The sequence below is a fragment of the Tarenaya hassleriana genome, unplaced genomic scaffold, assembly GCF_000463585.1.
Source record: "Tarenaya hassleriana unplaced genomic scaffold, ASM46358v1 Cleome35, whole genome shotgun sequence".
In the NCBI taxonomy this organism is placed as follows: domain Eukaryota; kingdom Viridiplantae; phylum Streptophyta; class Magnoliopsida; order Brassicales; family Cleomaceae; genus Tarenaya; species Tarenaya hassleriana.
This window is the reverse complement of record NW_010966617.1, coordinates 1178742-1198535: the sequence shown is the minus strand read 5'-3', so window position 1 is coordinate 1198535 and position 19794 is coordinate 1178742. Positions and strand designations below refer to the sequence as shown.

The window sequence follows — 19794 nt, the reverse complement described above, 5'->3', positions numbered from 1 at the left end:
TATATATATATATATATATATATATATATATATATTACACAAAGGCCAGACGTGTGTTGTATATATATATATATATATATTGATTGAATAAGCCAGACGTATATCTTAATTCATGGGGGACTTCCTTCGGCTTCGTCCAATCATTACATTCACAAAAACCAGAACCATTAATAATAAATCAAACACGAAATGGAAGCAGACAAAAACGTTAAACGACATATAGGTTTCTATTAAGTAGTACTATATTGTATTGCGAAGAAAACAAAACAGTGATCGTGGGTTCAACGGCTAAGAATCGATACTTCTGTCTACTACGATAACGCCACCAAACAAAAACAAAAAAAAAAAGTGGACCATGCAAAATGCAAACAAAAGTTAAACGACACCCGTCCTACTATCCTACAATATCCCACATAAAATAAAATTTAAAAAAAAATCGATAATAGTTATAAGATCGTGTGAATCAATTAATGCCTCGTACGTGTTGTGCCGCATGGTGAATTTACATATTGGACCAATTCCCAAGGGCAACATTAAGTATCACAAACGTAACGTGTATATATATGAAGATCATAATATTCAAATGGGTTCGAGTTAAAGACATTCATGTCGGAAAGAGAGTTGGGCAAATCTACGTGGATGACGTGATATCGTTGATCGATAGGATCCACTTGGGAAATAGTCTTGGGCTATTTCTGACCGTCCGATTTTGGCCCATACGTCCTTGCATCTGCATGGCTCTCTCCCCGCAAAAAAAAAAACATGCATGCATGGGATCATGGAAATGGAGATGCACCGTGATCTACCAGGTGATTGTCTTTTTGCCTCTTTTCAGTTAGCTCTTCACTTTACCTATCTTAATCGGTGTGTATAATAACTGTACATTATATATTAATATTAGTATTGAATTAATATATAATGTACATTTAAACCCTATTTGAATACTATTTGTATCCAACAAAAAAAAATGCAATTAACTAATAGAATATTCGTTCGTCCATAACTTAGACGGGAGTTCTTCGTTTATACCTTTTAATTAGTCGCCTTTTATTCCCGTACCTTTGCATAATCTAAACGACCTTTTTGGAAGATAACGTTATTCTTATTTATTGTATGTATGACGACTCTTTACATCAAGAAAGATGAATTTGTTTTTTGTTTCTGGAAATGTTTAATTTTTTTTCGTGGGTTCGTTACTCCTTTGAACCCGAATCCGTTGCGGAATTAGACATTTTAGGGTTTGGTGTTTGGGATATCGCCAGCTTCTTATAGGGTAATTGTTCTTTATTCTCGAGTTTTGAACATGTGGACCGTGAAGAAAACTATTATTTATCATAAGAAAAATTAAGATGTTATGTGCAACCTGTTCAGATTTATTGCAACAATTGAGATGTTGTGATATAATTGGCAAATTTAGCGAGATTTCTAGATACAATATTTTCATAAATTTATAAAATTCTCCCATATGGCAATATATATATATATATATATATATATGTATACAAGTAAATTCGTGAAGCACATGGCGTGTTTGATCCGTGAATATCAAAGTCTACGATCGATGTCTGTTATTAATGCGATATACGAATCCTGATAGTTTTTGTGGGTCGGACCAGTTTCAACATGCTACATGTGCTTCGCCATAAAGGTTAACATGGACGAGTGGTTACAAAGATTTGCATATATAGTCCTCCATCAACTCTGATAATTTTGCCAGCTTCACCCTTCATCGGTCCAAAAAAAAAAAAAAAAAAAAAGAAGAGCTCACACACATATATATATACACACATACATACACAAAAAAAAATATACATACAATGCAGTGTACCTTTATATATATATATTAAAAGGATCTCAAAAGAACAATAATTGGTATACTTCATTCATTGGGTTCTACAAAAACCCACTAAAATATATGATCATGCATGGCATGCTCATGTGTTTTGCATCAAAATGCGTTTATTTGATCGGTTACATCATTCGACATACAAGCAACCCATGCTTCCATGTGTTTGGCCAACTCATCGACCGCGACTATTCAAAGAGACATCAGCTCTCCTTGTCGGCTAAAGACTCGCTTAGTTTCCTGTCGTTTTTATCTTCCAGGTTAACAATTCAAGTCGTTTTATGAATCATGAAACGGCATCTCGTCACCAATCTGGACGGGCTTTATAACGGGCTCTAAATGGGCCGTATGAAACTGTTGACTGGGTCCACTATGTGATGCCCAGGAATACAAAATCCCTAGGCTCAGATATCAAAAACCTCAACGGAAACTCACTCGCCTTTCCTTTTGATGCTCCTCCGTCTATCGGTTCGCTCGCTCCGTCGTCTCACCGCTGCTTCTTCGTCTTATCTTTTGTCTCTCTGCAAACCCTATCTCCTTGTGTCTGCTTCTTCGTTATCCACAATTTCATCCATGGCGGTTTCTCATCCCAAGGACGAAGCATATCTCTCCGCCGTCATTCCCAAGCGTATCAAGCTCTTCGAGCAGATCCAAGCCCAGCAGCTTGAGCAGCTCCAATCTCTCCCCCACGATGCGATCAAGTAATCCGATGGGGCTATGCCTATAGTATTGAGCACATGCTCGAATGGGTTCGTTGTTTGTTTTTCGATTGTTTTGGTGACCATTTCGGTATTGGGGATGTTAGGATTACATTGCCAGATGGGAGCGCGAGAGAAGGGAAGAGGTGGGCGACGACTCCAATGGAGATTGCGTTGGGGATTTCTAAGGGTTTAGCGGCAAATGCGCTGATTTCTTCGGTCAACGATGTTCTGTGGGACATGACTAGGCCTTTGGAGGGAGATTGTAATCTCGAGATTTTCACATTTGATAGCGACAAAGGCAGAGATACCTTTTGGCATTCTAGCGCTCACATTCTTGGCCAGGTGAAGTGAATGTGTCATTGTAAATTGTAATTGTAAAGATTTCATGATATGAACTTCGTTTTTGTGAACTGGTGGTATCCTCTGTGCAGGCTCTTGAGCAGGAGTATGGTTGCAAGCTATGTATTGGGCCGTGTACGACCAGAGGAGAGGTAAGAGGAATGTGCTCGTACGTGTTGTTAGTCTACTTTGTTTCAGCTTAATCGGTTGTCGGTTGTATATGCAGTTCCATGGTAGTTTTTTTAGTTGTTCTTTCTTTTGAATCTCGTAACGGGTTTAGATTTAAGGGTAGATATTTAATGAGAGAAATCGCCATAGGACGCTTTGGATTTTCCTCTGTGATGTGCAGAGTGGTGATATCATTGATTTTTATTGGTGGAATTCTCTTGCAGGGTTTTTACTACGATGCATTTTATGGAGATTTTGGATTGAATGAAGATCATTTTAGCAAGATCGATAAAGCCGCATCAAAAGCTGTTGGGGTATTGTTTCTTCTCTAGGATAGTTTAACTCTGTGTAATGTTTTTGTAACCCTCCGTGTTCAAACTTTTTTCAAGTCTTTTTGCTTCTTCTTGAAGACCTTGAACAGCAGTTGATGTTCTGATTCCCTTCTATCACCATGTTAGGAAAAACAACCATTTGAAAGGATTGAAGTCACAAGGGATCAAGCACTTGAAATGTTTTCTGATAATAATTTTAAGGTGGGTTGGGAAGAGTTGAGTCATTAAACTCACAAGGGTTCAAGCTCTGATTTTGAATGTCTTTTGAACTCGCTCTTCTGGTGTTATTTTTATAAGATTGAGATCATCAACGATTTGCCTGCGGACAAGACCATAACTGTCTACAGATGCGGGCCTTTGGTTGATTTGTGCCGTGGACCGCATATACCAAACACATCATTTGCCAAAGCATTCAAGTCTATGAAGGTGAAATGCTAGACGCCACTGGAAATTCCGATTTGTTTTCCACAAATTTCCTCTTTCCTTTGTTGACTGCTTTGTTTTCGCAGGCCTCATCAGCTTACTGGAGGGGTTGCAAAGACCGCGAGAGCTTACAAAGAGTTTATGGGATATCTTTTCCAGATCAGAAGCGGCTGAAGGTAATCATTATTATTGACAAATTTGATGCTGTTTTGTGTTAAATATTTAAGCCTATTGATAGGCCCTTCCTATCCTGTATTTGTGTGATTCTGTATGATCAAATATCTTTGTTTTCTGAACAGCAACATCTTGATTTTCTTGAAGAAGCGAAAAAATATGACCACAGGTTGTTGGGCCAAAAGCAGGAACTGTTCTTTTGTCATCCACTAAGGTGCTGCAAATGCTATTATATCATTCCTTCCATCTGTTTTAACACTATGTTCTACGAAACTTAATATGTTTATTATATTATTGAGCCGCAGTCCTGGAAGCTGGTTCTTCCTCCCGCTTGGTACTCGTGTATATAATAAGCTGATGGCATTCATTAAGGAGCAATACTGGAAAAGAGGCTACACAGAGGTCCTTCCTACTATAGTACTCCTGCTGGTACTGCTACTTTATGTACTTGGTGAGATGGATAGCTAATCAACCATTAACTGGCAGGTTATCTCCCCAAATATGTACAACATGAATCTTTGGGAAACATCTGGACATGCTGCAAACTACAAGGAAAACATGTTTGTGTTTGATGTAAGACCGTTTAACAGTCTCTTTGAGTCCTTTTTGCTTTTGCCTCTTGCTTCCCTACGGATGCAAATTTCTTTTTTATGTTTATTCTTCTGGTGATATATTATTTGCCATATTGTTGTTGTTCCATACACAGATTGAGAAGCAAGAATTTGGGCTCAAACCAATGAATTGCCCTGGTCACTGTTTGATGTTCCAACACAGAGTTCGTTCATACAGAGGTGAAATTCTGCTCTGGTTTTGTAGTTTGACATCATCAAATTCAACTCTTGCAGTCACAGTAACAGTGTAATTAAATTATAACTACTGCATAAGGCGCTGTTTTGTGACTCCTTTTTTTCCTCTCTGAAGATCATTTCTTCGTTGCTATTGTCTACAATGTCATTTAATGTTCATTAGGAGCGTTTTCTGTTATGTACCTTCTAAAAATGAGAATATACAGAGAGCTGAAGGCTTCATCAATCTGATGGTTAAGAGAACAATTGGGAAGGAATCTTGACTATTTTGTCAAGTGTTGTTATTTTTCATTGTTGATATTTTCCGCTTACTTTGTAAATGGTCTGCAGAATTACCTCTCAGACTGGCTGACTTTGGTGTGTTGCACCGGAATGAAGCAAGTGGAGCACTTACTGGGTTAACTCGTGTTCGTCGATTCCAGCAGGTATCACTCTTAATCCTCACATACTTGTTTTCTTGTTCATAAAATCACACTAAGACTTGCTGACTTTCCTTTTCCATCACAATGATTGGGTTTGTGGACCAAACTGGCTACCTTATCCTGCTGTTGATGGGAATTAATCCCTTCACTTATTTGTGATTTTGTATTTGGTCCCTTTTCATGTAACCTAGGTGTTTCTAAAGTGCCTTCCTCTTATTATTTTCTGCAGGACGATGCACACATATTCTGTAAAGAGTCTCAGGTTTGTGGAATGTGTTTCTTTATCCAGCAATGTTGGTGCAACCTTGAACCCCACTCCCTTTTTGGTATAATTATCGTCATCTATCCGATTTTCAGGTTACAGAAGAAGTGAAGGGTGTGTTGGAGTTCATTGACTATGCTTACAAAATTTTTGGGTTTACCTATGAGCTAAAACTTTCAACAGTATGATATGTGCAAAAATCTATTTGATAGAATTAACATTACTTGAGGTGCATGTCTCAGTGGCCCATTATTTGAATGTTGTTCTGAATTTTTTTAGAGGCCAGAGAAGTACCTAGGAGACTTGGCAACATGGGATAGAGCTGAAAACGCTCTTAAAGAAGCGCTAAATGCCTTTGGGAAGCCATGGCAGGTATGAACATCAGTCTCTCTTCTCGTATATAAACACAATGTTATTTGTAACTCTGTAATACGCTGTTGATTTTTCTGAAGTGGTGGAATACCTCTTGGTATGGCCAGGATTTATTCTAATTTAATATCTGTATTATTGATTTGGGCAGTTAAATGAAGGAGATGGAGCATTTTACGGACCAAAGATAGACATCACCGTTTCTGATGCAATGAATAGGAAATTCCAGTGTGCTACTCTACAGGTTTATACTCTTCCAAAGCGTCTTATTTTCCCTATTAAGCACACATCTCTCGCTATCTTCAGCACTGAAATTCATCATCTTTTTTTTTTTTTATGTGGGCTCACAACTCAGCTTGACTTCCAACTTCCGGACCGATTCAAACTGGAATACTCAGCCGAGGACGAAGCCAAGAGGGAGAGACCTGTAATGATACACAGAGCAGTGTTAGGATCAGTGGAGCGTATGTTTGCCATATTGTTGGAGCACTACAAAGGAAAATGGCCCTTCTGGCTTAGTCCACGACAGGCCATTGTTTGCCCCGTCTCTGAGAAATCGTCTCCATACGCATTAAAGGTTGTTCATACCATTGTCTCCGATGTTCTGTTTATCATTATGAGTTCTGATCTTTACTCAATTCTTATTGTCCGATACAATACAATAGGTGAGGGACCAGATCCATGATGCCGGATACTATGTTGATGTGGACCTATCCGATAGGAAGATCCAGAAGAAGGTAACCCATTTTTTGAAATCAATGGTTGCTTCGTGTTGCCATTTTTTTTTTTTTGAGTGAGATGGGGATATGTTGCCGGTTCAGGTTCGAGAAGCTCAGTTGGCGCAGTATAACTACATACTGGTCGTGGGTGAGGATGAAGCTAAAACCGGACAGGTTAATTTTGCTGGTCCCAAACTTTGTCACGGTCCCAATAATCGTATTTCTTTTAACGACAAATCTTTTGGAACGATTGATGAAATTACAGGTGAGTGTTCGGGTGAGAGACAAATCAGACCACTCGGTGAAGAGCATAGAGGGTCTGCTGCAGCAATTCAAGGACGAGGCAGCTGCCTATCACTAAGATCCGACAGGCAACGTTTCCAATTTTATCAATGACATGTCCCCCCGATAGGACATGTGAATGTGAAAACCTGCTATACACCTCGTGAAGGTCGAAGCTAATTTGATGTTTCTCCTGATTTAAGAGTTGTGAGGAGTTATACAACAAAGGGTACCCGAAATTTTGAGGTATTTGATTTCAAATTCGAGTCGTTTGGATTTTTGAGAGTTGGAATCTGTGCCCGGACTCGGGTTGTGTAGGTACCCGAGGTGTTCGGGTATTCGTGGGTTATCGTGCAAGGGCAAAGGCGAGGCAGAGATGAGGAAATAGAGGCGAGATGAGGTACATATTCGAGATAAAAAAAAAACCTAACCACGGCTAAAATCCTTCATCCAAACCATTGTCTCGTTGATCCCATATACAATCACTAATTAGATCTTGCCTCAGTATGGTACGAGTGATCAGATCTCTAAAGTCCTTTAACGTCTTTTTTGCTTTAACAATGGCAATTTGGTTGATGATATGGTCAAATCAAAACAATAAATTTTAGTGACTTGAAATGGGGTTTTTACGTTGATTAGTACAAGGTGTGTCCTTTTTTTGTGTTTATGGATGGACACCAGTCGAAAATTTTAAATAGTTGAATTTTTGTTTGAATATCGGTTATTAAAATTTGACATTCATCTCTGAATATCATGATTTTCTAAATTTTAGATATTCAAACCAGTTTGTAGCTTTTTGCATGTTTATAAATATCGACAATATCACCATAAAAAGGAAAAAATTTATAATTTTTAATAAATGTATAAAAATTGATATTATGTTGGGTAAAGCAAGGATATCACCATAAAATTGTAAAATATAAATTCGATTTACAAATAACTTCAATTTATAAATCTGAATTCAAATATATATATTTTATATATGGACGAATTAATACAAATCGGTAATTACTGGTTTGTAGAACCACGGCCCGTGATGCATGATATAATGTAGTTTTCACAAGAGACATATTTTCATTTTTCGGCGTATAGAAGCACGGTTATTCTGAAATATCCAACGCACTGGTCAGATTAAAAATGTGATTTAATTGTGTTACTTTATTATATATATATATATATATGATTCCAAGTCGTTTAAAAAAATGTCCGTCTTTTTTTCCGGCGCCATCTAATTCCAAGTTTTTTTTTCTCAGATTTCAAGCAATTATGTGGAAAAAAAAAAAAAACGGAGTGGAAGGAATAAAGCAACTATTGCGAACAATAAACCACCTTCTCCACGCGCCTGATTTTCCCTTCCGAATAAAATTAGGGAAAATGCCTGGACTATAGTGTGGACATTTTATGGCGGTGATTCTCACGCGCATATAGTGCGCGTGTGACTTTCAGTTTCAAGTATATAAAAGCAAAGGCTGAATAGTCGGGGCGGCCCACGTGCACATCACGAATCCTAATTTGGGCCACATATCAAAGCCCATCAAACCAAATCTAGAGGCCCGAGCTTTATCACAACAAAAAAGTACCACAAGCATTTATAAATCATTTTACAGAAAGTAACCCAAGTATACGGAAAAAAAAAACTGGAGTATACATAAAAAGAAGAATTGAACATTAAGTAACAAAACTTATAAAATCAATTAGGGGACAATTGGATACGTATTTATTCGTTGCATGTTTTTATTCTGTATACAGTTTAATTCGAATGCAACCAAATGAATTATGAGCTTAACGATTTGGTCCAAATATCACTACGAAGAGTCACTTTGATATTAAAATAGGAGAGCAATTTCTTCACTAAAACATCATTCATCAAATTATACACACACACACACACATATATATATATATATATATATGTAGGCACATTTATTAATTTAACCGAATTATATGCTTGTAGTCTGCTTTAATTGAGTTAAAACCATATATTGGATACTATTTAAATGTTTAATTTTGAAACATTAGAATTACTTAAATAAATAAAGGATTTTATTATTTAAAAAAAAAAGAGAAATATATTTTATGATGGGTATAGTCTAATTAGCCATCATCACATATTCACCGGCCTAGCGTCACAAATATTAGGGGATTAATTAAACGATAGACCTATAACCTAATTTTTCCTTTGTATGAATCCACTACCCATCTAGGTATCAAATACTTGGATTCTACCGGAGGGGTTGATTAGAAATGACGCCTTTTTTCAGATTTCGGGCAATCTATTTTATCATTATTTCATTTGGACCCCACAACTTTGAATACGCCTTTATGTGGGCCCTTTCTCAACCTCCACCACATAAGAGATAGTCCCACAAATATTATATATATATATATATTTTTTTTTATTTTAATGTGGTGTATATTAATAAAAAAATATGGACAGTCCAGGATCAAAGATCCACAATACAAGCTTTTGCAATAACCCTTTTGCATTGGGAAGAATCTACACAATTTAACAAATATTGTATTAGTTTGCATTAGCATTTGAAAATCAAAATAAACGCAATTAAAGGTATTTATTTAGAAATCCATTTAAAACAGCACTTATTAATTATGTTTGATAGAATCATGGCATGGCTTTTATCAGTTGCATATATATGATATCTACAGCCTGAAGATATTCCCTGCGAAATGTTTATTATTATTCTTATTCTTATTATTATTATTTTTTTTTGTTCAAGCAGATGTTCGGTGGATTTATAAATACATGTGTTGTAATTTAATTGGATGAATTGGTGTATGATTAATTAACAATGATTTGCTGACGTATGTGAGTTGGTCTACGTTCCAAGTCTTGCTCGAACGGAACAAAAATACAAACCCGACGTAACCATATATTATATATTATATAATAATCTTTATTTTATAAAAATGAATTGTTTTGATAAGAATGTAAATAAAATATGACGTAAGCATCTTTTTAGTGCAGACACAGTCACTCGTGTTGCTTCGTCACAACTTTAAAGTAGCTTCACCTCTTCGTGAAAGGTTACATTCCCAAAAAGAATATACAGAAAATGTAAAAGAAATACATTATTAATTTCGTCCGTCTATATAATATAAGGTCCAAGAAAGCAAAACCAGCGTTCTCTCATCTTCTCCATTATTATTTCCCAAAGGATCTCATTATCTCTCCTTTGTACATAATTCATCCAAGATCCTCGGAGAAGAAACCGTGTCGTGTTCAAGTATCAGAAGAGAAAATTGTGCCGTTTTTTTTCTTCGGTGGTAGCTATGGAAGTAAAGGTTAGGAGAGAAGAAACCGCGCCGTTTTTGGTAATGGTGTTGATGGAGGGATGCACGATCGCCTTAACGATTATGGCAAAAACAGCATTGACGGGAGGGATGAGTCCTTTTGTGTTCGTCGTTTACACAAACGCTCTCGGATCCTTTCTTCTTCTTCCTTTCTCCTTCTTGTTTCACAGACATGATAGGTCGGTCCACCGATTGAAATACATATTCGTCACCTTTCTTTCGATTAATCTCTAATTAAATCGTCTGACTAATTTCATTAATATTACGTCTTTTTCAGAACCCAACTCTCCATCTTCTCTCGGCCTCTTCTCGTTCGCGTTTTCTTCCTTGGTTTCACCGGGTGCGTCTCTCTCCTTTTTATTTTCCTCACAGTCACTTAACGTTGTTTTGATACCGGTTAATCCTCAATTACACCCTTACATAAACTTGTCTTGATAGATCGATGTAAATATTGATAGATTTAGATAAATGGTTACATGAAAAGAGGATATCAACCCCTAAAATCCAATATGTTAATACTGAGGTCAGAAATCATTTGAATAAATCTCATCATAATGGTGATGTACATGTTCAAGTGGCCATGGCAGCAAATGATCTGTTATAAGATTGGACCATTTCTGGAAAGGAATATGAAAATGCTAATTGGTGGATTAGAAACTTCGACAACTGTGCCACGTCTTCTAGCTACGTGGAGAGAGAGAGAGAGAGAGAGAGAGGGGGGGAAACGAATTGCATGCAGATTGGTACATATTACATAATTCGCCACATATGTGCAAAATTATCGTATAATATAATGTATTTGCCAAATTTTCCACACGGTGACGTTAAATTTGCTCGAGTGCGGCGCTTGCACGCACCCACCTTTTATTTTTTATCTGTTCTAAATTTTCAGTGCGATTTAAATACAAAGTGCATGGCGTTGCACCAAGATTTTTCTGTGCTCTCTTACGTATATACATGCAGACACATATACATATATATATATATATATACACACGTCACATATTCTTTTTTTATTCGTTAGTTCAATCTAATTTCGTTATTAAATTACTTTGTTAGGATATTTATGTTCCAGAATTTGGCATTTGTGGGACTAAGCTTTAGTTCACCCATCGTGGTATGTGCAATGGGTTTGCTCATCCCTTCCTTCTCCTTCTTGCTCTCTCTCCTTCTCAGGTTAGTCCCTCTCTCCCCTATATGATAATATCATGTACTTTTTCTTTCTTTCTAAATATATTTTACGCCTCCCTAATCGTATTTATATGTACAATATCTCATCCCAAAACCAATACAACATTCATATATAACAACAACTAATTTGTCATTATACATACATTACACTTTTGGTGTGTATATATATATATATATATATAGGAGGAGCAGCTTAGAGTGGCAAAATAAGAGCACAAGAGCCAAAGTGATTGGTTCATTGATATCAATAAGTGGAGCGATTGTCGAGGAATTCTACAAAGGTCCTTACATAAGGCCTTCTTCTTCTTCTTCCCCGACCGAACTGCTTAGATCGATCCCTCGGCTTTTCGTCTACTACAAGATCCCCGACAACTGGGTTCTGGGCGGCCTTTTTCTCGCAGCCGCGGCTTTCTCTGTTTCGATCTTCAACGCCATTCAGGTACTCATCATACGATTAATCTAAATTACTAAAAGATAACGTAATGAATGACTTAATAGTAAATCAGCTTTAAATAATGCTTTGGATCTAGTGTTCTTTGTCACGTGTCAGAAACCGCAAGCTGCAGACGAAATACGGCGTGTCTCATTCACAGAAGCATTGTTACGTTTTATACGCAATCAGATTTCTAACATAGCAACATATATGGAAGATACAACAGATATCCTCTTTATTCTTTTTCGTCCTTAGGGCTAACACGTCAAATGAATGGTGCAACCGTGCAATATTCACCTAGTAAACATGGACCTAAAAGATGTCGTACGTGTTATATGATATTATTTTGTCTCGACTTCTAACCCGGGCACCAAACAAATCCATGCAAGTGGTAAATTTAACGATTATAAAATGATTGGTGATGACGTCGATTTTCTTTTTGGGAGATATTATCGAAAATGATGACGGAAATGTTTTTTTTTTAAATATTAATTTGTTGGTAGCAGTTCGATCTTACGTGTGTTTTATAATATAATACATACATGCAATGCACACGTACGCCACAGCGAGTACTGATATATTTTTTTGGTGGGTGTGTGTGGACATGTATTATTGTAATATTTGGGCAGATGGGGACAGTCCAAAAATATCCGCAGGTGATGAAAGTGGCGTCGTTTTACAGCATAATCGGGACATTGCAGTGTCTCACCTTCTCAATATTTATGGAGAGAGACCCATCCGCTTGGGTTATCAAACCCGACTTCGATCTTCTCCTCATCATTGTCACGGTATATATATTTCCTTTTATTTTACTCTGTCATTTATATAAATCATCAATTAATTTAAGTGGTGTACGTACGGAACGTGCATGTTGCATGGGAAATATACATGCAGGGAATATTCGGGAGCGTGGTACGTACGAGTGTGCAAGTGAAGTGCACCAAGATGAAAGGACCATTTTACGTGCCGTTATTCAAGCCCTTTGGTATATTTTGGGCCGCTCTTTTCGGCACCAGCTTCTTCGTCAATAGCCTTCACTATGGCAGGTATGGACGTACGTACTGTTTTTTGTCCACGTTTATGTAGAAAAATTTCCATTTTAACAATTTATAGTGAAGATTCTTCAATTAACGCCATGGAGAATTATTATAATATATGGTCAAAATTGGTTACAGAATCAGACTGTAAAATGTTTCAGCCAAAATTTAAGTGGGTGTAATTGGTGAGGTGCAGTGTGTTGGGAGCAGCAATAGGAGGGGTGGGATATTTCACGGTGACGTGGGGCCAAATGAAAGAAACCGAAGAGAACCAGATTCCAAAGAAAGAGACCAAACATGTTAAAGGAATTCATACCGACGAAGAACACAAGGTCCCACTCCTTCATGAGGAAGACAGCCATGTCTGAACGTATTGAAATCACCAGAGAAAAAAAAAAGATTATATATATTTTTTGGTGTGAATTAAAATATATAAATTTGTGTCCGTTAAGTCAATTTCAATTAATGGGATTTTGCTGACGTAGGTTTTTTGGTCCGAAAGGCAAAACCCTATATATATATAGTCTCAGTTCTTACGAGTTGTAAGCAAATTTTGTGTATAGATGCTCGTTATGGACCCTTGTGTGGTTATGATATGGCAACATTATTAACAAGCCCTAAATTATGCTATTCACGTATCATCGATGAAAATGTTCGTTATGGTATTTCAAACATTTCATCCTTCTTAAAATAAAGTCTTGCAAATATATATTATAATTTTATATATTGATTCAACTTGAAAACCATGCATAGCCATACATATATAGATCGTACAGATTCGATTTCACTTGATATAATTCGCACGGATTCGACTTTATTTAACGTTTTATAGACCGGCTTTAAGACGAACCCCTTATAAAGATAGTTGCAATTTCGAGGCTCCTAAAAAGGTTTTGAGAGCTCTATTGCTTGAGAAGATGCTCATCAATCTCCTTGAAGTTCTTGACCGCGAAATCCTTGATGACATGCGGGTCTTCGATCTCGTGTCCTGTCTTCACGAACTCGCCCGACCACTTCACGAGGCTGCCTCCGTCTTTAGGAGTGACAGTGATCGTGCCCGTGAAGCTCTTGTAGTATTTCAACATGTCACCGTCCATGATGCTGTACGTGAAGCTTCTCTTCTCCAAATCCACGGACTCTATCTTCTCCTTCGATGTCTTCACCAGCTCCGAGCCTGTAATTTCCCAATCGACACGATGCTTGAAAGAAATCGTAAAGCTTCGATGACTTGACAGTTGACACACAAGAAACATGATGAGCCCCTAAACCCTAGTATAAAAAAACCTTACTTGGGCCGTAAGTAATGAAGCGAATGGAGCCGGGAGAGTTGCCGTCTCCGGCGAGGATTTCGATGCTTTTGTAGTCATTAGGAAAGGCTTTGGGAAAAATCGACACGATGCTTGAAAGAAATCGTAAAGCTTCGATGACTTGACAGTTGACACACAAGAAACATGATGAGCCCCTAAACCCTAGTATAAAAAAACCTTACTTGGGCCGTAAGTAATGAAGCGAATGGAGCCGGGAGAGTTGCCGTCTCCGGCGAGGATTTCGATGCTTTTGTAGTCATTAGGAAAGGCTTTGGGAAAGAGATTGCATACAGAAGGAAGAGATTGAGTTGGATTATGTGAGGACTGAAGAGCAATTGGCTGATTTATTAACTAAGCCATTGACGCGAGAACGACTGGAGCTACTACGTCATGCGATTGGGCTCAGAAATATCAGGTTAGGCGAACAAGATTAAGGGGAAGAGTGACAGAGAATAATCTTGATTCGTAGACTGAAGTAGAGGACGGAAGTTTCGGACAAGAGAGAGAAGGTTTGGTCAAAAGACCAGTTCAATAACAAGAGCAACTGATTCCAGGATTTTAGCATGATTTGAGGAAGTTTGTTTTTCTTTATCGTTGATTTGATTCTATTTAAGTTGTAGTTTTGGGAATAAAATAGATAGAGAGCTGTTTCTCGAAAACTCTCGAGTCAATTATTCAGAAACGTGTCCTTGTTCTGTTTCTCACCGAAACAGATTTTTTTTTGAGCACTTTCACTGTGAGTTTATTTTGGTTTCTACATAAGGATCTCTGATATTTTATCAAAATATATTATAGATATATTTTAGTGTATAGTTTATTAGTGAGATTTAAACTCTTTTGTCTATCTGTACGTTATTTGGTCGAATGAATACAACAACACGGTTTTATATTCAGCAAATCTTGATATTATCCTTTCTTATAATATAATATGTAATCTGTTATTATTTGTTTCCTTTTTCTTATATTATTTTCCTTTTTCATGTTTGGGTTTTTTTCAATGAGATTGAGCTAACTTTATTATCAGTTTCCTTTTTCATGTTAGATAAAAATGGAGAAAAAAAGGGAACCTGTTATAAATAATAAAAAAATACAATAATTAGAAAACAATCATATAACTATTTTATTTGAATGCCATATAACTAAAAAGGCGAAATTCCAAAAATATAGGAAAAGCCCATATAAACTATCAAAAGGCCCAACAATATATGTGGATAAAAAAAAGGCCCGTATAAATTTTGTCCGAACAGTTATTATGTTATTCATGATTTTATTCATTTTACTCTCTTAATGTATTTTTTGTTGATAACATAATTTGATTTTGTGGATTAAATTATACATAACTATAATGATTTATTCAAATCACTAAACTTCATTTCCATTCTTTTCATGATTGAAATTTGAGTATAATATAAAATAAATATTGTTGAAAAAAATATATTTGACATTCTTTTCATTTTATTTTCAACATATGAACTCTCGATTAATTAGTGGTGGTCATTTCGGTTATTAGACAAATAACCGAACCGAATCATACCGAATAATAATAGTTCGATTCGGTTATTTGGTTAATAACCGAAATGACCATTCCTAATCGAGAGAATATGAAAGTTTATACGTTGAAAATAAAATGATACCAAAACAAATAGATTTTAAATATATTGAATATCGAAAATAGAATCGCGTGTGGGAATGAGTGCAATAAAAAAAATTAGGATAATAATTGAGGAGATGTATATAGATATAAACATGTATCCTTTTTGGATCTATACAATTTTATGTCAAACTGATTTTTATGCATTGTTATCAATCTTAAATTATGTATTGTATTTTTTTTATAAATAGTTAATAAATTCGACGAATGAGAGAGAATCATAATAAATGTTTATCGAAAGTATAAAATATTTTTTGACCAAGTTCACTTAAAGAAATTGTGTGTGCAATGGTTAAATGAATATATTTTACTTTGATCAAATTAACGTAAAGGAGTTATGTCTGTCTACAATGGTTAAATGAATATATTTACTTTTAATTTATTACTATAGAAGTCACGTGTCAATAGGATGGACACAGATCAGATATCCGTAAATTTTTAGATATTTGTATCCGCATCTGATCCGTGCAAATATTAAGTATTATTATTCGTATCCGATCCATAGTTTTCGAATATCCGTTATTTTAAATATCCACAAAAACTACAGATATTTAAAATATCCGTATCCGATATAAAAATAACAAAAAATAAGAAATAAAAATCTTTAAAAATCTCAAAAACATAAATAAAATATATAATCTATCAAGTACAAACAATATTCAAAGTTCAAAATACATAACATAATCATCTTAAATCAACTAAAAAACAAACACGTACATAGTCATCATACCAGGTTATTAAAAGTTCAACTCCAAAAGATTAAAGATAAAAAAATATACATATATAGAGAACGTGTATTGATCTTCACAAAAAATCTGTAAAGAAAACTATAATATAAATCAATTAATTAATAAAAAATATGTCTATTATGTCTTATTTTACTTTTTTATTGTTCTTCAAAGCTCGTTAGTCACCAAATCAATCATCCGAATTTAGCATTAGTGATTCGAACAACTCGATTATCTCATCTTAAAAAAAAAGGACAACTCAATTACCTCTTATCCTTAATCGGAGCTTAGATTTTTTTTGGTGTCAGGAAAAAGGAAGAGGCGAAGAAATGTAACAATTTATTCTAGGTCATAATCAATACGAGAAAGAAATTGACAGATATAGAGAATCACATGTTCTGTTGGCTTTCCATAAAGAAGAAAAATGAAAAAAAAAAGAAACCGATTTCCTTTTACAAAGCGAATTAAATGAAGATAGTCCCTAAAATCGTAAAAGACGACGAGACTGTAATTTGAGACTGTCGATTGTCTAGAACTTTGGCAGAAAAATATGTCAACAAGGACAATAATCGAACGTGATGGCCAAAATTATCATTTCGTAAAATCTACTTACCTGAGAATCAAAATAAAATTTCAGGAGAGAATCTCTTAATTGTAAGATGAAGAATAAAAAACAAACTGATGAATGAATTTGAAAGAAAGAGACGAACATATAGTTGGAAAAAAAACCTAGCCTAGTTTTTTTTTATTTAGAATGACCCCACAATCATAACTGTAGGAAGCGTTCTTCGTCCAAACCCGCTGACCCATTTGGAGGCTTCCAAAGCCTCGGAATGAAGTAGAGACTCTGAGGGGTAGTTTGGGAAAATTGTAAGGGACGCGTTATGAGTCCTAGGGTTTTCGGTTTTCAGAACACTTGCGTTTTTTGGGTCTTCTCTCTAGGGTTTCTCTTCTCTCTCTCTCTCTGGGCGAACTTCGGTTCTCCGGTTGCGCTGTAGTCGACTCCGGTCGAGTCTCCGACGTGTTTCTGTGTTGTACCTAGCAAATAGCGGTTCCCTCTTCCCGAGACGTAGGTATCGAGTGTTAGAGCTCGATACCGAACTCGTAACTCCGGTGTCTCCTTTCTTTTCTATTCTTGGCATGAACGTGTGAATCGGAGAGGACATCGGTGAGGTATTGGAGAGGGTAAATCCTCTACAAGTGGTATCAGAGCCTGGTTGCGAGGCAGGGAGTGGCGGACATCGACGGCGAGAGCCGGTCGAGGTAAGTCCGAAACTCTGGTTTTAGGTGTGAGCGTTCTAACGGTGTGTGTCGAGTGTTTCAGAGTCGAAACGTCGAAAGGAGCCTTCTCGTGGGGAGATCGACAACGTACATCGGCGGCGGCGCTCAGATCCGGTGGTGGAAGAGAGGTAAGGTTCCGGATCTAGACTCGGACTGAGTCACACAGTCGAGTTTAGAGTCCAAGGAGGTAAGATTACCTGGTTTAGTGCTAGATCTAGGAGCGGGAAGGGAAAACCGGTGAAAAACCGGCGGTTCTCCGGTGAAATCAGCCGTGGCTCACTGAGTCACATCTGAGTCGGAAATCGGGGTGAGTCAACCACTGTGTTGACTCGGGTTAACTCGGCTGCCAAAGCTTCCGAACTAGGGTTGCTGGTTTAAATCCGGTCTAGCCGGTTTAAATCAATTTGTCGGATTAAACCGAATTCGATTTTAGATCGAACCCGTTTAATCTGGGTAAGTCAAGGTGTTGACCAATTTTGGTCAACGGTTGACTGGGTTAGGAAAGCCAGATCGGTTCAGGTCAATTAGACCGGTTCAGGTCCGGTTTGGGGTCAATTGGACCGGTTCAGACCGGTTCGAGTCCATTTAGGTCCAGTTCGGGATAACCCAGACTGGTTTAGTCAAGCTAGGACCGGTTTAGGATAATAGAGTCCGGTTTAGGTCAATTTACATTGGGATTGGGCCGATTTAGGTCTGATTAGGGTCTGATTTGTCCAAATAGGGCTGGATTTGTCTGGTTTAGGGTCTGTATTGACTAGAAAAGATCTAGATTGGTTGGTTTAGGGTCAGGATTGTCTGATTAGGACTTAAATTGGTTGGTTTTAGGTCTGATTGGTTCGATTGGGTTAGATAGAGTCCAGTTCTTAGGGCAGTCTGTCTAGTATAGGGTATTTAGGATCTGTATAGGTCGATCTATCCTAGAAGGAGGCAGATTAGATCTGCGGTAGACTTTGGTTACTTGTCTTCAGTCATAGAGTCCGGTAATTCTGTCCGGTTAGGCCTGAATAGAAGGATTTGGCTGAATTAGGCGAGTTAGAAGTCTGTATTAGGCTTAAAAATCAATAGGTACAGGTCTGTTAGGGTTGATTTGAGGCTAGATAAGGTCTGATCAGATTTAATTAGGTCGGTTTAGACTTAGGTTAGATCTGATTAGGTTAATTCAAGTCTGATCAGGGGTAGGTAAGTCAATATTGGGTTGGCTTAGGTCTGATTAGGACTTAGGGGGACAGAATAGACTCGGTTTAGGTCTGATCTAGGCTGGTTAGGTCAGTGTTAGCCTTGGGGTAGGTCTGATTAGACGTAATCAGGTCTTAGGTAGACAGGTTTAGAGTCTATTAGGTCTGTTAGGTTGAAAGATACCTAGGTTTAGGTCCTCTTAGGATCGGTCTTGCTCCTTAGGTCTGGTTTTAGGTGCTCCTAGGGTCGGGTTAGTCATTCCCAGGTTAGTTTCGTTCTGGGTAGGTCTAGTGCATCCTCGGGTTAGAGATTAGGTATTCCTTAGTGATGTCTGCCCCTCTGTATCGCGGCCTTGACGTCGAGAAGTTCGACGGCAAGGGAGACTTCTCCTTATGGAAGGAGAAGATGTCCATTAGCTTAGAGATCTTAGGGTTAGGGGACACACTAGAGGATGATCCATCTACATGGGAGGTTGCTGATGAGGGGAGCCCACAAACTCCAGCTCGGGAAACCGAGGATTCGGGAGGTCTTACGTCTCTTTCCACCGGGTCATAGGACCCGGGGCTAAGGGATCGGGCACTCCGGCTCTCAAAGAGAAACAAGAAAGGAGTAGAAGGGCTAGGAACCTCATAGTGCTTGCTCTAGCGGATCAGGTTCTAAGGAAGGTCATATCCGAAAGGACGGCCTTCGGAATCTGGAGGAAACTAGAGCGGTTGCACATAGAGCAATCTCTCCCCAATAGGATGTACCTCATGCAGAGGGTGTCAGGGTTTAGGATGGACAGCTCTAGGACAATAGAGGAGAATTTAGACATTTTCCAGAAACTATTGTCCGACCT

The 19794-nt window shown here is 37.4% G+C and overlaps 3 protein-coding genes across 3 annotated transcripts; 2 read left to right on the top strand and 1 right to left on the bottom strand.

Annotated features, from left to right (window-relative positions):
- The first annotated feature begins 2259 nt into the window (after positions 1–2259).
- LOC104822129 (threonine--tRNA ligase, mitochondrial 1-like) lies at positions 2260–7128 on the top strand. Its single transcript, XM_010553248.2, has 20 exons — positions 2260–2547; positions 2652–2889; positions 2979–3038; positions 3279–3368; positions 3513–3587; positions 3684–3812; positions 3896–3985; positions 4109–4197; positions 4289–4385; positions 4470–4556; positions 4690–4774; positions 5120–5214; positions 5441–5473; positions 5569–5655; positions 5753–5845; positions 5994–6086; positions 6198–6419; positions 6508–6579; positions 6664–6735; positions 6827–7128. Exons 1-20 carry the CDS (start codon positions 2297–2299, stop codon positions 6920–6922), a joined length of 2154 nt encoding a protein of 717 aa, XP_010551550.1. The 5' UTR covers positions 2260–2296; the 3' UTR covers positions 6923–7128.
- A 2857-nt stretch (positions 7129–9985) lies between these two features.
- On the top strand, positions 9986–13443 carry LOC104822128 (WAT1-related protein At1g70260-like). Its single transcript, XM_010553247.1, has 7 exons — positions 9986–10331; positions 10430–10492; positions 11212–11328; positions 11527–11782; positions 12406–12564; positions 12671–12822; positions 13010–13443. The coding sequence occupies exons 1-7, from the start codon at positions 10132–10134 to the stop codon at positions 13179–13181; spliced, it is 1119 nt and encodes a 372-aa protein (XP_010551549.1). The 5' UTR covers positions 9986–10131; the 3' UTR covers positions 13182–13443.
- Positions 13444–13599: 156 nt separating this feature from the next.
- On the bottom strand, positions 13600–17665 carry LOC104822191 (MLP-like protein 423). Its single transcript, XM_010553340.2, has 3 exons — positions 17597–17665; positions 14303–14459; positions 13600–13987 (listed from the first exon to the last, which is right to left on the bottom strand). The coding sequence occupies exons 1-3, from the start codon at positions 17663–17665 to the stop codon at positions 13716–13718; spliced, it is 498 nt and encodes a 165-aa protein (XP_010551642.1). The 3' UTR covers positions 13600–13715.
- Between the last annotated feature and the right edge of the window lie 2129 nt (positions 17666–19794).